This window comes from Myripristis murdjan, chromosome 5 (genome assembly GCF_902150065.1).
Source record: "Myripristis murdjan chromosome 5, fMyrMur1.1, whole genome shotgun sequence".
Classification (NCBI taxonomy): Eukaryota; Metazoa; Chordata; class Actinopteri; order Holocentriformes; family Holocentridae; genus Myripristis; species Myripristis murdjan.
Window position 1 is genome coordinate 36,192,365 of NC_043984.1, and position 19,566 is coordinate 36,211,930.

The following is a 19,566-nucleotide window of genomic DNA, read 5'->3' on the forward strand; positions in this document are numbered from 1 at the left end:
TCCCTGAGAGGCTGCTGTGCTTTTAGGAGCGTCCATTTGGTGGCACAATCACCCAATTCTCATCTCAGGAAAAAAAAAAAAAAACTAAAGTAAAGCCAGGCTGTTTTTTTTTTTTTTTTTTTTTTTTTATTTATTAATGTTTTTCTAGCTGCTACAGTGTGTGTCCAGGCAGCCTGACTGAGACAAGCAGTGCTTTATTTCAATACTGGGATCATGAAGCTGTCAATGTGCCATGACCCACAGTTCACCCAGGACCGTGTCACACACACACACACACACACACACACACACACATCCATCTGAGGTGCTGCACTGCAGAACTGAAAAAATATATTTATATATATATATTGAAGAAAATGAAAGAAAAGAGAAAAAAATAAAGAAAGTGAAGACTGAGAGAGGAAGTGTGGCTGAGGTGATACAGACAGGAATGACCAGAGTCCAGCATTAGGGATGAGCAGGATGCATTAAGTGTGTGTGTGTGTGTGTGTGTGTGTGTGTGTGTGTGTGTGTGTGTCAGGTCCACAGCAGAATGTGTGATCGCTTGCATCACTGACTCATCACCAAGTCCCTGTGTGTTCAGGCAGACTGGGGCTTTGTTTTCCTGTGTGTGTGTGTGTGTGTGTGTGTACACACATGGGCTTGGAGGCCTCGGCCTGGTCCGTCTGGAGCTTGTGTCCACCCTCCACCTCCATGGTGCAGTAAACAATCCTGTTAGGAGCCAATGACTTCAACCCCTGCACCTCCACTATCACCACCTGACACACACACACACACACACACACACACACACACATGCACACAGTGACAAGAGAGGGGCAAAGGAAAAGACACACGAGAAAAACATCAGTTTGTTGTCTTTGGTATTTTTGCTGTAAACCAGTGAGTCAAACTGGAAGCTGTTGTTGGTGTTTCTCCACATTAAGACTACATTTCCCATCAGCCCCGTTGCTCCCTGCCCCTCCTCCTCCTCCCTGAAGAGGATCAGGTGTTTAACATGGATATTTTTTTGCAGCGCAGACCATGCGACCTGCGGCTGACTGCAGGCTGATTTTTAATTTGAGATGCAATGATCTATTTTTATTCCCCAGTAAAGAGCAATTCCTCTCTCCTTGGCGAAGCTGTGAACCCTCCACAGGGCGGCGGAGGGATACGCCTCGCCGCCTCGTGGCCCGCCGTCCTGCCTGTTGAGGAATCTGAGCTGTAAAGCAGCAGCTGGACGGCTCATTTATCATGTCAGCGGCGGCAGCAGGGAAACACTCGCTCTCCTCGCCCTGCTGGGTGAAGAGATGGCGGCGGCTGAGCCGGTGAAGGTCCGCCTCCACGCCGCTGTCAGTCAGCAGAAAGCCTGGGAGACGCCGCGTCTCGTTAGCGGCTGCAGATGCTGCAGGTTGGAGCTCGGCGAGGGACGTATTCATACGCCTGCAGGCAGCCCGAATTCAACATGAGAAAAAATCCTTTACTGGCCCGTTTCCTCCAGACTGACCCGAGGCTCACGAAACCTCACGAGGTAACTAACAAAAAGTTAAAAATAAAAAAACGAGGTGTGAAAAAACATTTTAGTTAACTGATATGTTAACGATAACTAGCTGAAACTGCACTGTCCTTACAAAACTCACTTAAATAAACTAAATGTTCAAATAAGACTTTGTAGGATTTAGACTCAATAAACATGCAGAGTTTTGCTATAACTTTATATATAATGTACACACACACACACACATATATATATATATATATATATTTTTTTTTTTTTTTTTTTTTTTAACAAATTTGCACATATTTTTTTATTTCTTTTTTTTTCTATCATCATTTATTTCTTCTTTTGAGAACTGAGCAACTATAACTGATGCAATTTCGCCTCGGGGATCAACCAAGTGTTTCTGATTCTGCTGAGATTGTGGGGAAAATGTCTTTAGTTTTCCTTTCACCTCCTTCTGTCAACTATAATAACCTGCCTTCCTTCCAAGAAATGTTAATTAAGAACTTTATTTTCTGATATTTTATACTCATAAAAAATATATATATAAAAAAAAAAAGAGAACTGAACTGAAATCAACTGAAATCATTTGTACAAACATTCGAGCATTCAAGCGTAAATTTTTAAAAATTATTTCCCGTCTAACTGCATTAAATGCTTTGATGCTGTTATCTGCTTGGCGGAGCGGCGATGCTGTCTCGGCCTTTTGTTTTTCAAAAGTAAGACGCACAAAAAGCTCCGTAACAAAAGGAGGTGTGTGTGTTGTACAAATCACTTTGGGCTGCTGCCGCCACGTGGGACCCGCCTCCTCTCCTCTCAGCTGGAGCCTCGGTGAGCTTTGTGACTCGGTGAATATCTGATGCTACAGTTCTCCGGCCGTACGCGGCCTACACACTGAGCTGCTGCAGGAAACCCGCCGCCCTTCTGAGTGAGCGAGGAGCTGCACCAGGAGACCAGATGAAGGGGAGCGGCAGATGGAAAGACATATTTACACATGACGCTGTTGCAAATGATTAATTTAACGAGGCCAAATACGTCTGTGAGCAGCTCCGGAGGCAGTTTGCATGAATCTTCAGTCCAACCTGGCTGAGGTTTAAAGGAATATACTCCAAAGTTTTGAGCAGAATACCCCTTTTCCCGACGTCCCCAGACTGAGACCAGATGTTGGACACCATCTTCACCTCTGGACGTCCAGTAGCTCAGCTCCTATGGGTAGAATTTGCTGTTAGCTTAGCATAAAGACTTGAAGTCTATAGGAGCCGTTAGCCTGGCTCCATCAAAGTGAAGAAGTGTAGAAGTACTGTTCCTCTGCTGGTATGTGACTGCAGTAGAAGTAGAAGTACTGTTCCTCTGCTGGTATGTGACTGCAGTAGAAGTAGAAGTACTGTTCCTCTGCTGGTATGTGACTGCAGTAGAAGTAGAAGTACTGTTCCTCTGCTGGTATGTGACTGCAGTAGAAGTAGAAGTACTGTTCCTCTGCTGGTATGTGACCGCAGTAGAAGTAGAAGTACTGTTCCTCTGCTGGTATGTGACTGCAGTAGAAGTAGAAGTACTGTTCCTCTGCTGGTATGTGACTGCAGTAGAAGTAGAAGTAGTGCAGTAAAAATGTCCTGCAGTAAAAGTCCAAAGTGTCTCATTTCAAATGTCCTGGCAGTAAAAGTGACTGAGCTCCTTTTTCCAAACAGTAACTGTGTTAGCTGGGATCTTTTCCATGCAGTTAGAAAAGGAGGAGAGAACACGCTGCACACTGCATGCTTTTAAAGGGGCATTACACTCTATTTCCCCCTTTTTTTTTGATAATAGTACATAGAAGATGCAGCTGCCTGGTTTGTGGATTCGTTCCTTCATCTGTTTGTGGTCTGCATGTGATTTAACATTTCCATAAGTGTATGCACACACTACAAAAACAATATACACACAGAGACGAGACAGTCGGCGGTCAGCAGCGTCCTCTCTGAGCGAGCCGAGCGGCGTGTTGATGCTGCCTGCTGGATGTGTTTTACTGAGCTGTGAGGATAAACAGGAAGTGAGCTGCCGTCCACAGAGAAACCGCAGTGCTGACACGGCCGGTCAAAACTGAATTATGACTACAATCAGACCTCTGGATGTCTGTTTTATGTTTTTGGACAACGAATCCCATTTTAATCTCGCTCCATTTTAGAGAAACTAAAAAAATAAATCTGGCATTAATGAAATACCCAAAAAAGGCCGTGTTTCAGTCATTCCAGACGTCTGACCTTGGATAAAAATCAGATGTGGACTAATAAGATGTGGAGTAATACGTTTGATAAACTGCTGCACTGCAAAAAGTCAAAATCTTACCAAGAATATTTGTCTTATTTCAAGTAAAAATGTCTTATTTCTAGTCAAAATATCTCATGACACTTAAAATAAGACATGATCAGCTCAGAAATTACTTGAAACAAGTGAAAATTAGCTTGAAACAAGAAACGAATTTTGGCGATGGAACAAGCAAATTTTTACTTGTTCACTTGTGTCACAAGTAAAAATTTGCTTGATCCATTGGCAAAATTTGTTTCTTGTTTCAAGTAAATTTTCACTTGAAACAAGTGAAAATTGTCTAAAGACAAGTAATTTCTGAGCTGATCATGTGTTATTTTAAGTGTAATGAGGTATTTTGACTAGAAATAAGACATTTTGACTTGAAATAAGACAAATATTCTTGGTAAGATTTTGACTTTTTGCAGTGTGCTGTGCATACAAGCCAAATGGAAACAGAAGATCCTGCTGTGCAACGATGGCGGCACAATCCCACACTGCACTGCACATCTCTACGCCGCCGCACAGCTTCACGACGGCTGCCACGCCCCCCCCTCCCTCTCTCTTTCCCATGATCCCTCTCCCTCCCTGCTGCCTGATCACCCACCTCCAGCGTGAAGGACAGCACCACGTCGGACTTGGACAGCGTGTTCTCGTCCTCCTGGCCCATGTCCATGATGGAGGTGTTGTGTCCTCGCTTGAGCTTCTGCAGCTTGAACTCGCCGCCCTTGGACACCGGCATGCTCTCCAGGTTGGCCATCAGCAGGTTGACGGAGGACCGCAGCTCCTCCACGTACATCGCCTCCATCTCCTTGGACACGAACTTGGGGAACTTCCCTCCCTGCAGGCGGACACGGGACGTCACGAGTGTTTCATGAGCCAGACGTCCACAGAAAATTAGAGATACGGTCATTATTAATAGTAGCAGTATTTTAAACAATGTGGTTTAAGTTTAAGAGAAGGACTTCATGTCTAATCAGATTGAAGATTAATTTACTATAAATAAAAAAAAAACAAGTAAAAAAGCCTATCAGACAACCCACATCTCCAGTTTGTCTGTTAAATGTAGTTAGATTTCATTCACAGTATATAAATTTGACAGTTATTCAATATAAATTTGTAATTAACTATTTGCTGTCTAAACTGGTGTATGACTTTAGTCAGCTAAAATAATAAACATAATCAACAAAAATATGTCCATATGAACAGAGAGGTATCTTACAATCAAAGAAAAAAAAATCAGCGCTATAATTCCTTGAGTGAATTTTTTTCTTGAGGTTTTTATGTTTTAAATTGATCAACACATGAACAAATCACAGTTCCCTGACTTTTCATGACTAAAATGTTGAATTTCCATCACTCAGACAAACATAACTTGACATTTTTTCCCTCTTAAAATGTATTATTCTGTCTAACCAAAAAAATAAATAAATAAATAAAAAAATCCATATCCATATTCCATAGCTTATGTTCTGGATAGTCAATGAAAAAATGAAGAAAATAAAATTTACATTTGGTAAGAAACTAGTCACTTTTTTTTTTTTAACTTGAGCCATGACATTCCCAAGATGTTCCAGAAATTTAACTGATTTCCTGATTTTTTCTGATTCCATTTCCATGATTCATTCCAAAATCAAGAGGAAAGAAACAATTTTTAGAAGGTCTCAGAATTGATCTGCAAAGTCATGGAAAAGTCCTGGAATTCTGACATCAGGGCCTCATCGGGAATCTGCCACCATCATCATCATCATCATCATCATCATCATCATTATCATCATCATCATCATCATCATCATTATCATCATCATCATTATCATCATCATTATCATCATCATCATCATCATCATCATCATCATCAGTTACCCTCGCAATCTGGTCGGCCATCTGCAGTCGTCCGTCCAGCTCTCTTCTGATCTGGGCTGCCTGCTCGTCAGGGTTGTCCAGCTGGGAACACACACACACACACACACACACACACACACACACACACACACACACACTGCAGGTCAGTTTTATTCATTAAACCCACACATGCACGCACGCAAAGTATTTCGGACAGGACTTTTTTGCATCGCGCTTCCCAGCCACCGCCGCCTCAACATCTATTATGCGATAATTATGATAACAGTGAAGAATTCCCATTTTCATTTAATATTGATTTAAACTCACTGCTACGCGGCGAACACAGTGTTGAACCTGATTAGCTATTGATCCAAACACTCGCTCCACAGACATCCAATAACTTGTATAACACCCCCCAAAAAAAGAGGAGGATATGAGGATATGAGCATTGTGTGGGTCCTCAATAAGGCAAACAAGAATCAGCTGATTTTCTTTTGCTTCCCAATTCTTGTGAGTCGGATCGATGGAAAATGTTTAATTAATGATGGGCAAAGTTAAAGAACATCCAAGGCGCACACATCTCAGGGCAGCCGACCAGTGCTGACTGATTTTCAGAATTACAGAAGGTAACAGTCTTCCAAGTTACTTATTTACAGCTATTTTTTATTGACTTCCAAAATAAACCCAAAACAGAATACAGTTTAGATGATCACATAAAACAATTGGGTCCAGACAATATTCTTGTGTAAGACAAAGGGTTAGGGATCATCATGCATATTCAACCAATTCTTCATCCATACACTTACATTTGGCTTGTTTTTTCAGCACTGCATGTATGTATAGATGTACAGGCGACATCATGTCTCTGGTTGTTGGATCTCCAAATCCAGAGAGCTCCGGTCCGTGATCAATCTATGAATATTTACATTTGGGTGAATGGACATCCCACGCATTTGGGTCTCAAAAAATTCTGAAATTTTCACCAGTTGTTCCTTATTTATCCAATAGGCTCACTGTAAAATTTTAGCTTGCTCGGATGGATACTTTTTGAGATACGGCCAATTTAGTGAGGGGAGTATATGTTGATTTTGGCACGTCCTTATTTTTCCTCCATTTTCAGGTGTCAGTATCTCAGGAACTACACCACATAGGAAACTGAAATTTGGTACGATAACACATCTCCACCTACTCTCTCTGAATATACAAAAACATCTGTCATACATCATAACTGGTAGGCATGCCAGCCCCTCAAAAATGGAAAAAAAAAAAACACAGGTTTCGTGGTCGACCATGTTTGGGCCTTCAGAAAACAACTTTGTATTTGATTTTTTCAGAGCTTTGAGATACATACATGGACTGTTCAAAGCATTAATGCTTAGTCAGATATATGCATCAGTTTCTGGATGGCAGCCTCTCCAAATCCAAAAAAAAGTTTTCGTGTCAGATTTTCATTGGCCCATAACTGCATGTGGGAATGTATGAAAAAATCTGATCTCTGTTTTAATTTAAAGTTCAAATCTTACTCTTTCTTAGGATATAAAACAAATTTTCTTTATGCAAGTACTTCATTTTTATTTTTGATCCCAAATATGGGGTTTTTTCCCCACTTGTGAATATTGAAATTCCTCAATATTAGCCCATTGTAGCTTGTTTTTGTGTCTTATATTCATTTACTGTTTGTCCTGAAAATTTGTTGAAATGACATGGAATGACCCATTTGCAGCGTCCCACAGAGACACCCCACCAGACCCCACCTCCTTACCCCCAGGTGAGCTTGCTACTAAACACAGATTCAATTTCCCCCGCATGACACCTGGCAGAGTTTTACACTGGCAAAACCCTCAATGCTAGTTTCAGCAGCATCACACTCATGTGAGTGTCTCTGCATGTTAGACGCTGATAGGCTCGCTCACAAAATCTCATATCTTCTACTTTCCTCTGAATGAATAAAAGAACATGTGGTCTGTGTTTTGATTGCAGACCGTCTTATACGTTTTGATCCACGCAGCAATTTCAGAGCCACAGTGCCTTGCTATTGTTTTGTCTTAATAAATGACACCATGAGGATTTATTGGAGCCTAGGCAAGGTGGGTAATGTGAGTTTGGGTGGGTTTTACCCTCCGCTACAGACCCGCTCACACCCTGTAATCACTGCAAAGGATGCCCTCCGGGGTTTCACTGCTACCATCTGTCAATACCTTCTGTTTCCAGTTGGCCAGGAGAGACCTCGCCGCCTCCACCGGCCTGTGATACGGTGAGCACGAATCAATCTGATAACCATGTGGATTTCATCAGCCGCTCTCCCCCGAGCTGCAGGATCAATACTCCCTCTGCTGCCCGGCCGGCTGATTAGGAGAGGGGCTGGAGCACACTAATGTTGAGCTGTCACTCAAATCTGTGTGTGCGTGTGTGTGTGTGTGTGTGTGTGTGTGTGGTGGCCAGTCAGCAGCATGGTGGGGGGGCTCCGCCATCTGGAGAGGAGCAGGAAGCAGTGTCTCCCTTCCTGTCCCAAACACTGGTCTGGACACACACACACACACACACACACACACACACACACACACACACTCGTTACTATACTTGTAATTATCACTGACTACTATGCATTTGTTCCCTAACCTCTAATCTCACATTAAATCTTTAGGCTGACCTAAATTTTTGGTCAAATCTCAGTCCTAAACCTAAACTCGCCCCTTAAAACCATGAAGATCCGTGGTGGGAAAACTAAATTCAGGTAAAAAATACTCTGTTAAAGGTTAAAGTCCAGTATTCAAACTGTTAGTGAAGTGAAATCAGGAGTGTTTCCAGGCCACAGTGCAGGTCTTCCTTCTTTTCTTGACTTAACTCTGTGCAGTCTTGGATTAGAGGCTGGTTTTGGATTTTGGTAATCAGCAGATGAGATGAAGGAGAACCCAGATTTATTTGCCAGAAATGTGAGCTGATGTTTGTCCACAGAGTTCAGGCCGGTGAGGTTCTCCTTCCGGTGTGTTCCGACACGTTAAAGCAGCGCGGTGTGGTGTGTGTTAAAAAAATAAAAATAAAAATACACACACGCCTGACGCTTCCATGGCTTTTACAGATTAAAACTTCCTCTGACTGCATACGACAGAAGAGCACGAACACAAAAGCAACCAGAGCAGAGCAGGACGTCTTTATCCAGGTTACTTGAGGTAATGGCCGTGTGCTGGCAGGCTGTTCCGTGCAGGCTGTTCCCTCCCTCGGCTAAACCTGTTCCTGGCCCCGCCGTCCCGCTCGGCCCACGCTTCCGCTCCCGCCCGACCCCCGACGGGACGACGAGCCGCTCCCTGGGACAACCGTCCAACAGAAAGTGGGCGGACGCCTGGACGGCTCCTGCACAGACGCTCTCCAAATGTCTGGACTCACGAAAACACCGAGCTTCAGACGGGAACGTGACACAAAATGCAGCCATGACGGGAATCACAGCACGACTGGCAGAGTGCATGATGGGAAATTCCAACCTCGGACACTCTCACACGGTCAGATTTCGATCGATCTGCGGATTCGATCAAGTCCGGGAATTATTCAGTTATTAACCTGTTTCAGCCTCGGTGCCTCATCTTCTTCTACAGACACGGGGTCTCAAGTGGGGGTTCATGTGCCCCTAGGGGTACGCTGGAGTACTGCAGCGGGTATGTGAGTTTTTTATGTTAATTTAAAAAATATCAGCCATGCATAATTCCTCAAATAAGTAGGCTAGGCTATAATAGGTTCAATAATAAAATGTAAATTTAAATCTGACAAACGCTGATGGCGCTCTGTTGGACTTCTTAATATGAGCTTTTTCCTTCTATTTATTTATTTATTCATTTGTTTTTGGCACTGGTCAGGAGGTTGAAAATTTTTTTTAAAAAGCGGGTACATTACTGAGAAAAGTTTGAGAACCACTGTCCTGGAATAATAGCTTTATAATAATAATAATTTTATTTAGAAAGCACTTTGCAAAAACAAAGTGCTGCACAGACATGAGTGGAGGAAAATAATGGAAAGGAAGACATGAGAAAAAAAATAAAAAAGTCAGTTAGCAAGACAAGTATTACGGCGGCATTTACAATTATGAATGTGAAGCAATAAAATGAATAACGCAAACAAACAAAAACATAAAAGCATCAGAAGCAAGAATTAAAAGCAGCTTCATACAAGCGATTTAAAACAGGGCACTGATGCCGCTCGACCTGACAGTCCACGCAACTACAAACTATTATTGTTATTGCTGATTGCTTTTTTTTCCAATTAACCCAATAAACAATTAGTCTGCAGCGTCAAAAATAATGACGCTGGCTCATGGGAAAAGGTCAGAGCCCGGAGTGACGTCTGCAGATTGCCCTCTGTGGCCTGACCAGCAGCCAAAAAAATAAATCCATTTCTAACAGCCAGCCTGGTTTCCAAAGCCGAGTTACCACGACAGTTCAGGACACGACTGTCATTTTCTTCACTGCCAGTGTTCGGTTACAAGACTAAATCACACGTTTACTCCCAAAACGTAATGAGTCGAAAGATTTGCCTTTAATAAACAGGTTTATTAACTCTCTGGTGTCAGTTTGCACTTAATTCAACTTTTAGTGTCCCTTTAAATGTCCATATGACACTCAGAAATCCTTTATATCCAGTCCACAGGCACAAATCCCTCCCAGAGTGCAAAAACAGAACTCAGAAACAGAAATGCACTGCAAAAAAAAAAAATAAATAAAAAAATAAATCTCCAGCTCACTGGCTGCTCTCCAGGAAATGGAGGAGTGAATGAAGGTCCATGTGGAGGCTTTGGCTCTTGTTTTGAGGTTTTCAGCTCAGGGGAACCTTTACTTTGGACATGACTGGCCTTTCAAGAGTCAATCTTATTAATTTTATAAGAGATTCATTTCTTATTAGTTTTAAATCAAAGCTCCTCTCTGCTCCATGTTTTTTTTTTTTTTTCTACCCAAACATTTTAGCCCCAAACTTTCCTTCAATTTCAAACTTCCCTCTCTTTGCTTTCTGGCCCCACCCACTTGGGAACCCACCAATCAGCGCTAACGCGAACATATATGGACATGACACACGAAAGTCCCACCAGGTAGATCTCACTTTGCAAAGCTTCAACATTCAGACCAACTCTTTAAAACCAATGACATCATGCCGACGGTGATGCCACAAATTAAATTAAATAGGTAAATGAATAAATGAATCAATAAATAATAATTTTATGATGACACAAAAGGAGAAAAATAGGAAAATCATAGCATTTGTGAACCTGCAGACAGCAAATATCTGGATTTTTTTAACTTGATTAATTATGTATCAGTTATCAAAGTTAGAATTGATTTTTGATTAAATGATTGATTGACTTCAGAGTTTTATTGTGGAGGTGAAGGAGACGTTGGTGGTGAAGCCAAAAAGGAAATAAGGGAGGTGAAGCAGCTCCGATCCAAACAGCAGCACGTTTCATCTCAAGCCACCACACCAGCTGTATACACACACACACACACACACACACACACACACACACAGACACGGCAGCACATCCTGGTCGGCATGGCAACAACTAGTCACATGCACCAATCTGAGCGCCGCAAATGGGATAAAAATGCAAAAATGCACAATTGTTTACTACGGTGCCTCAGCCAGTGAGACGCGGCGCCTGCAGCCTCGCAGATACGAGCAGCTTCTGCATGAATGGCTCGCCCACACATCCCACAGAGAGAGAGAGAGAGAGAGAGAGAGCAGGAGGGAAGCAAACAGGCAAATCAAGATACTACAAATAAATAAATAAATAAATATATATAAAACCTCAGTGGCAAAGTGGACAGCATCATTCACACTGAAGGCTGGTGCCCGAGCAGCACAGGTACGAGTGCCGCCGAGGGACACCGCAACACCGAGGGCGAGCTCGGACGCCCTGCACCGAGCGGGCGAGGCGATGCCCGCCGGGCCCGCTCGTCCTGGCTGGTGTGGCATGTGACCGCGGGGCGAAACGTCGGGCCGCTGAAGCCGAGCTCGTACCCAAACCGGCCCCGCAGAGCCTCCCGCTCTCGCTGCAGTCGATAAAGCAATTTCAGCTGCTGCCACTGATGGGGAATGGGAGCAGTAATCACCGTGCTGCGAGAAAATCTGTGTGCTCATGTGTGTGTGTGTGTGTGTGTGTGTGTGTTTCAGGTGTGTTATGTACATATCACACAGCCGTGCTTCTTCATTAGTTTGTGAGGCCAAGCTCTGCACGAGGAAAAACACTTTAACACTTCTTGTGGATAACTGACCAAACGTCTAAATATTTCAGCGATCTAAAACAAACTTTTTTCCCTTTGATTTATTTTTCCAGCCAAGTTCCTCCTGAACAGTGCAAAATAAAAAAAAAAAAAAAAAGGTTGGAAAAAAATCCTTTTTAAAGACGAGCAGTTCAGCTCCATCAGTGTGTGAGACAGCAACCTGCTGCTGAGGGGATTCGGTTGTCTCTGTTCCTGCTTCCTTTTCACTTCTTTCCACATTCTCTGAAACACACACACCTGACACCTTCAGGACCCCCAGAGGGACCACCCAACATTTTTTATTCAGCTTATTATAGCACGGGCTAACCATTTTAGGAATTATGTATGGCTGATATTTTTTTAAATTAATAGGCTATTTTACAAAATCTCACGCACCCCCTGCCTGATCTAAAACATTGGCGGTAATAATAATAATAATAATAATAAATTTAATTTGTAAAGCACTTTTCATAAAAGAATCTCAAAGTGCTACAGAAACCTAAAGCAACATAACAAAAACACAGAGAGCAGTAAAACAGTAAAAAATCAACAACAAGAGGCAAAAAGGAAAGAACAGCTAAAAGGAAGGAAGAGTAAGAGCACAGGATGAAAATTCAAAGGCAGCTAAGGACAGCTTAAAAACGCCTGCCTGAACAAAATGTTTTGAGTCCTTTTTTGAAAGTGTCCACAGACTGGGGTTTTCGAAGATGTTCAGGGAGGGAGTTCCAGATGTGGGGGGCAGCGGAGCAGAAGGCTCGGTCTCCCATAGTGCAGAGTCTCGTGCGGGGAGGATGAAGGCGATTGGAGCTTTGGGACCGGAGGTTGCGAGAGGATGAATGAGGAGTCAGGAGGTCTTTGAGATATTGCGGGGCATTGCTGAAGATGCAGAGGTGGGTGATGAGGGCAATCTTGTACTGAATTCTTGAGGTTATGGGGAGCCAGTGGAGGTTCTGAAGAATAGGGGTGATGTGGTCGTTTTTGCAAATTTTCATCAGAGTTCAGGCACAGTTCTGAATAAACTGAAGATTCTGGAGGTTTTTATTGGGTACACCGATGAGCAGGCTGTTACGGTAGTCAAGCCTGGAGGAGATTAGGGCGTGGATGAGTTTCTCTGCGTCGGAGAAGGTGAGGAAGGGGCGGAGTTTAGAAATGTTCTTGAGATGGAAAAAGCAGGTTTTGTACAGATGTTTGATGTTTGTGGTTGGCAAAGGTCAGTTGTGGGTCCAGCTTCACACCAAGGTTGGTAACTGTGGTTGAGAGGGGGATGTCTTACCCGGAAAAAGAGATGGTGGTTATGGGAGATGACTGGACTTGATGAGGGGTACCAATTAGTAAGGCTTCGGTATTTGAGCTGTTCAGCTGGGGGAAGTTGTGACTCATCCACGCCTTTATCTCCTCCAGGCAGTTGGAGAGGGCTGGAAATGGTGATGAAGAGGAAGCAGATGATGATGATGAAGAGGCCAGGGTGGAACATTGGTTGGCGTCGGTTCGCAGGTACAGCTGAGTGTCGTCGGCATAGCAGTGGAAGGAGATGCCGTGACGGCTGATGACACGACCCAGTGGCAGCATGTATAAAATGAAAAGCAGGGGTCCAAGGACAGATCCCTGGGGGACACCACATGTGACGGGGGCTGTTTGGAACCTGGCAGACCCCAGGCTGACGTACTCCATCCTGTCGGCAAGGTACGAGGTAAACCAGTCCATTGTGGAGTGGCGGAGACCAATGGTACATGTACATGTCAGGTTCTGGTGTCAGTCCCTCACAATCAAAGTCTTCTTTCAGGGAGAAATCCGTCGGGTCACTGAGGGCTGATTACATGTTTCTTATATCCACATGAATGAAACTAAAAAGGAATATGCATTTAATGGGCCGTTCTGACCTTCCTACAAAGATTTTAAGAAGACGGCATGAAGACATGAAGCTGCTGTCGATGTGTTTTCAGCCGAGATGGAGATGGAGGCAGAGGAGAGAAACAGCGCTAACGGTATTTCTAATCAACACAGCGGACGGGCAGATTCTGAAATTCCATCACAAGGTGGGAGAAATGCAGGAGGAAGCGAAGCCCCAGGAGACCAGCGGGACAGGGGCAGGGAAATCAGAGGAGCTGGTGAGCGTGGGATGAATATTTGACCGTGCACGACATCTTTTCAGCGTCTTTTCTTGCACAGAGAAAATAGAGTCGACACAGAGGCTGACGCTTCGGATCGGCCCGCTAATCAGGCGTACCGGGACCCACCGGGACAAATCCACCGGGTCCCGTACCGGCCCAATCCCACCTCAGAACCCTCCTGTGGAGACATACAAATTCCCTTCAAACTCCTCTGCACAGCTGTTCATTTTGCCTCAATTACTGTCAAGTGCTCTGTTGTTTTACTGTTTTGATTCCTGTAAGGAGCCCTTGAGTGTTTAGGCAGGTGCTGATAAATAAAATGCATTATAATCATTATTATTATTATTATTATAATTATTATTTCTACACCACAGGAGCAGCAGCAGGTACGTGCAGGCCAGAAGAACAACAGCACACAGTACTCTCGTTCTGATTTGAGGATGGAAATGTATGAAGATGCAGTACTGGATGCTCAAAAATGTCAACGTGCAGTACAAACTCAATTCACTGAGTGTTTTGCACCGCCGTCCCACAACACGAGCGACTCGGAGCTTGAAAATTTCAAATAAACAAATCTGCTCTCGTCAGTGGGAGCATCTCTGGGGTCAATGGTAAAAGCAAAAAAATACTAAACCATTAAAAATGAATATAAACCATTTTTAATATTTGTTCGATAGCTGATTTTCAAAGTTAAAGTTGAGACATCATCCAGACGCCACCATCGGCAGACGTCATGCATCATTTCCAGTTAATAAAAAGCAGCGCAGTTCATTGAATTTATATAAGAATACCTGCCAAACGTACACTATAAAGATCAGTACTCAGTAAATACAGTTTTCCTCTGGGACACGGGCCAGGTTTTATGCCATTTCTTTGTCCATACGCCCACTTTTACCTGAAAGCAACATGGTCACACCTATAATCTGGGGTTATCGGCAAGGCATTCTGGGAAACGTAGGAAACCCCTAAGTGAAGCCGAACACTCGGTTGCAGAGTAACTCCCAGCAGGCTTTGAAGATCACAGGCTGACGGGATCTAACGGAGACCGGAAAGAGCAGCCGAGGCCCGGATTCACCTTTAATTCTCTGTCCTGCCCGAGCCGGCTGCGATCTGGATCAAACCGGATTTAAAAAAAAAAAAAAAAGAAACTCCAACTGGAAATCATCGGCTTCATTTCAGAGACGTGAGTTAGAGCAGGTGAGGCAGCAGGGAGGGAAAGCAGGGAACAGGTGTGATATAAAGTGAAAGAGCAAAGTCATTTTTTTAAGATTTCTCTCTCTCTCTCTCTCTCTCTCTCTCTCTCTCTCTCTCTCTCTCTCGCCCTCTCTCGCCCTCTCACCCTTCTCGGTCTTTGCGATTGATTTTCTCCCACGGCAGAGCATTAACATCTTGCCTGGACACCCACCACTGCTGTTACCACCGACCGAGGAGCACGTTTGAATTACAGATGTACCCCCAGGCGTGCACACACACACACACACTCACACACACACACACAAGCTGTGACACACACTGGAGAATATACACATCAAAAAGTGTGCCAAACATCTTCCTGCCTCTGCTCTCCCATGCTGCACTGTAGCATGTTCTGATATCCACATGAACAAGACACACACCAGACTGTTTTTTTTTTATTATTATTTTGTCACATGAAAGGAATGAAAAATAATAAAATAATGAATTTAATCTCCATCAAACGAGCCTGGACTTTCATCCTCAAAGCTGCAGGCCGTGCTTCTCCTCAGATAACCTCACAGGAAATGATGCGATGGTATCCAGAGGGTGTGTGCGTCGACTTCGCTGTGACCCACCTGGAATTAAAAAAAAAAAAAAAAAAAAAAAAAAAAAAAAAAACTCCGCCTCGCCGCTCAGATTGCAATCAAATGGAGCAAAAACACACCAAGTCAAAGCCTCACCTGGAAACCAGCCAGGCCGGCTTTGGAGGCGATTAGAGGTGCATTTGTGCATTGATCAAATGGAGACTGACAGAATATCAGTGGATCCAACACGGTGTGTGTTCGCTCATGTTGGTTGTGAGTGGGCAGCAATAACCTGTGTTGGAACAGATTGAGTCTAATTTGCTCATTAAAGGAATATTCCAATGTTTAGCCAAATCTCCCTTTCCCCGTCTTCCCCAGACTGAGACCAGATGTTGGACACCATCTTCACCTCTGGACGTCCAGCGGTTCAGTTCCTCAGGGTAGCATTTCCTGTTAGCTTAGCATAAAGACTTAAAGTCTATGGGAGTCGTTAGCCTGTCCCTGTCAAACCAAACCCTCTGCCGTTCAACAGCAGGTCAGGCTGAAGTTAAGAAGAGGATGCAGAGCAGCTTTCGACATTAAACAGGCGTTATTCTAGATTTAAATTTTAAATCCCAAATAAAGAAGGTGACCAAAGCAGCTTTCTGTCCTTTGAGAAACACTGCAGAGGTACAGGCGATCCCATCCCAACAAGACGCCTAAAAACATGTTCATGCGTTTATTATTAAGTGGATCAGACTGTAATGTTCTTCTCACTGGTCTTCAAAACCAAACTACAATTAATTAACTAGAATAATTAGACTCCCAGTGTCTTTAAGGATTAATTTTGGAGTTCTTTTACTTGTTTTTAAGGCTCTTAATGGTTTGGAACCGGCCCACGTTGCTAATTCTTTGTCGTTTTCTAATCCATCACATCCTCTTACTTCCTTTATTAACCTTTTTTTAATACAAACTATCACTGAAATAAAAAAAAAAAGTCAGCAGCTCAGCCTTTTTTTTTTTAACTCTGCACCATCAACCACAATTGAAAACGTATTTATTCAGCATTTCTGTAACCGCCACGCATCCTTTGTTTTATTCTTTTATTCTGCTCTTTTTCAGTTTTTATTGTTTTATTGTTATCCTTTGTTTTACATTTTTTCAAATGCAGCCGACACGTCACAGCTCCAGAATGTGAAATATAAATCAAATCAAATGTATTCTCCGGTGCAGATCGCCGCGCGCGTCACTCCCTCCGCTGGCGTGTGCAACCTGTTTGATTTGCACTCGTTTTCTTAATGCGCCTCCATAGTTTTGCTCTGTGCAGACTGAGGACCAGCTTGGCTGTTCATGGTCAAATGCATTAGTGTTTTTATACCTTATTTTCTTATTTTAACAACAAACCAGAGAATATAAGGAGGGCAGCATACACACACACACACACACACACACACACACACACACACACACACGGTCAGATTAAATATGCAACTTTCTGATACTGCTGTTCCACCTTGAACACATACAAAACAAACAATCAACAACAAACCACTAAACACAAGGGACAGTAGACAATTCACAAATTCACAATAACAGAAAATTGTTAAAGGAATATTCCAACATTTTGGGCAAAATCCCCGTTTCCCGACTTCCCCAGACTGAGACCAGATGTTGGACACCGTGTCCACCTCTGTACGTCCAGTGGTTCAGTTCCTATGGGTAACATTTCCTGTTAGCTTAGCATAAAGACTTGAAGTCTATGGGAGTCATTAGCCTGGCTCTGTCAAAGTGAAAAGATAAACCTTCCAGCCGCTCTGAAGCTGCTCTGATTCACACAGCGGATCATGTGGATATGAAATACACAGCTTCTACACCCAGTGGTGACAATAAATATCACTTTAATGAAAAAAACACACATTTTATTTTATCATTGACCCTTTAAGTGGAGGTTTGGTTTGTAAAGTGATGATTTGGTTATGGCCATTTTAAGTGGAGATTTGAAATGAATTTATCTGATTTACTTCATCGATCCCCAGAAGAAGAAACTGGGTTGGTCAGCCGTGCAAAGAGACAGAGATCCACTGACACACAAGAAGATAATAAACACATAAAAACAGTAATTCATCCACTTCAGATGTCCCTGCAATATCCTCAAAGTAGAAACAAAGACAGAAAAAGAAAGGCTTAAAGTGTAAAGAAAAGTTGGCAGATCATTAAATATAATGATGATGATGGAAGCAGCCCTTTTTGTTTCTGTCGTGCACTGTGAAGCCGTTCCTCCAGCACGGCACAGTGAAGAAAGGGAAACTGCTGACAACGTCATCGTGAAAGACACTCAGGAACTTCCTGCTCGCAGAAAAATAATCCCAGTTTTTTAAGAAAGAATAAAGTCTCTTCAAAAACACGGCTTAAATGCTCTTCCCAACCCTTGTTTTAGGAAAATGCATGGATTTTATGGAGGAGACCTTCTCTGTTTCCATTATTTTTGTTGCATTACAAAAGGTCGATGGAAACAGCAAAGTTGGAAAAAGCTTCCTCAGTTTTGGAAACAAGTTTTTTTGTTTTTTTTAACAATCAAAGAGCCACGATAATCGTTCTGATTTGTAATCCAACGTCATCTGAGGGACTCTGGGCTTTAAATAAACCTCAACTTGAACTTCTCAGGATCATCTGCATCGTGTAGCTCATGGGATCCTGCATTAGCTCGCATTCTCTCTTATCGAATTTTCAAAATGTGTGTAAAATATATGTATATATATATTTTCTCTTGTCTTTTTATGTCGTCATTTGTCTCTTCATGGTGTTTGTTCATTTGTACAGCTGCATTGTCCTTGTCTGTATGTTTGTATATGGGACTATGAAGGGCACCTGCAATTTGCTTGTATTACACCATGACAATAAAGACTTCTTCTACAAATACGCTAAACGTTTTGGATGGAGACCGAGCTCGTGTCACGATCATTTACATGGACCGTGTGGCTTCACACTGTCGCTTTACTGCAGCTTTGTCTCCAACGAGGCTGCGTCGAGGTTCAGGTGGTTAAAGGCAGAGGGAGCGGGATTTTCCAAAAAAACAACACTAACCCTGTCCATCATGACCACTGAGCCACTAGCGGTGTGTGTGTGTGTGTGTGTGTGTGTGTGTGTGTGTCTGCAGAGACCCTGCCCACTGCCTGGATTTTCTTGTTTTGCTGAGTTCGGGACTCCAGTGGGCGTCGGCCTTTTGGCGGCGGCTGTGTAGCTCCCAGCCAATCACAGCGCAGCGCGGTGTCCTATAGGAAGCTACGAAAATCACAGACAGAAAAAAAAAGGAACTCTAGCGGAGAAACAGTGAGACGACGAGTGAATGTGGGTTTGGCATTGACCTGCTGGCGAGCGCTGAGGGAGAGGAGGAGGAGGATGAAGAGCGAGGCACTGTCGGCCTGTTTTTTTCCAGGACAGTGACGTTACATTTCGGATAGTCATTTCGTTCCGTTGCCATGCTAGGAAATGAAAAGTGGCTGCCGGCGGTGATCTTCGTCGAGGAGGAGGGACCGACTCTGACAACAAGTCCTCCTCATTCTGCCTTCAAACTGAGGTCAGGCTGAGGTGAGGTTTGTTTGGTTAAATGGGGGTCTGGCCGGTCAGGGTGGCGTGGCGTGGCGTGGCGTGGTGTGGCGTGGCGGCTGTGTCAGAGTGTGTGTGAGGCCGCTGTGCCTGCGGCGGCGTGCGGCGGCCGCAGGTGGAGCGTTTGGGTCACTGAGCCGAGCTCGAGAAACTCCGGCTCAGAGGAGTTTCTGCTTCGGTAAACAAGAGGCTGTCTGAGCCCGTTGTCATGACTACAGAGCTCCCGATCGGCTTCTTTCATGATGCACGCGCACACACAAACACACACA

General features: G+C 43.6%; 1 protein-coding gene across 12 annotated transcripts in view; it reads right to left on the minus strand.

Moving 5' to 3' along the window:
• The window catches only part of cadpsa (Ca2+-dependent activator protein for secretion a), a 206,870-nt gene that overhangs the window by 116,491 nt on the left and 70,813 nt on the right, over positions 1–19,566 (minus strand). For all 12 annotated transcript variants that reach the window (XM_030052526.1, XM_030052528.1, XM_030052529.1 and 9 more), the window contains exons 4-6: positions 5,624–5,704; positions 4,368–4,601; positions 637–758 (exon numbers count right to left, since the gene is read on the minus strand). In XM_030052526.1, the coding sequence (XP_029908386.1) occupies positions 637–758; positions 4,368–4,601; positions 5,624–5,704 (437 nt within the window). The remainder of the gene's footprint in view (positions 1–636; positions 759–4,367; positions 4,602–5,623; positions 5,705–19,566) is intronic.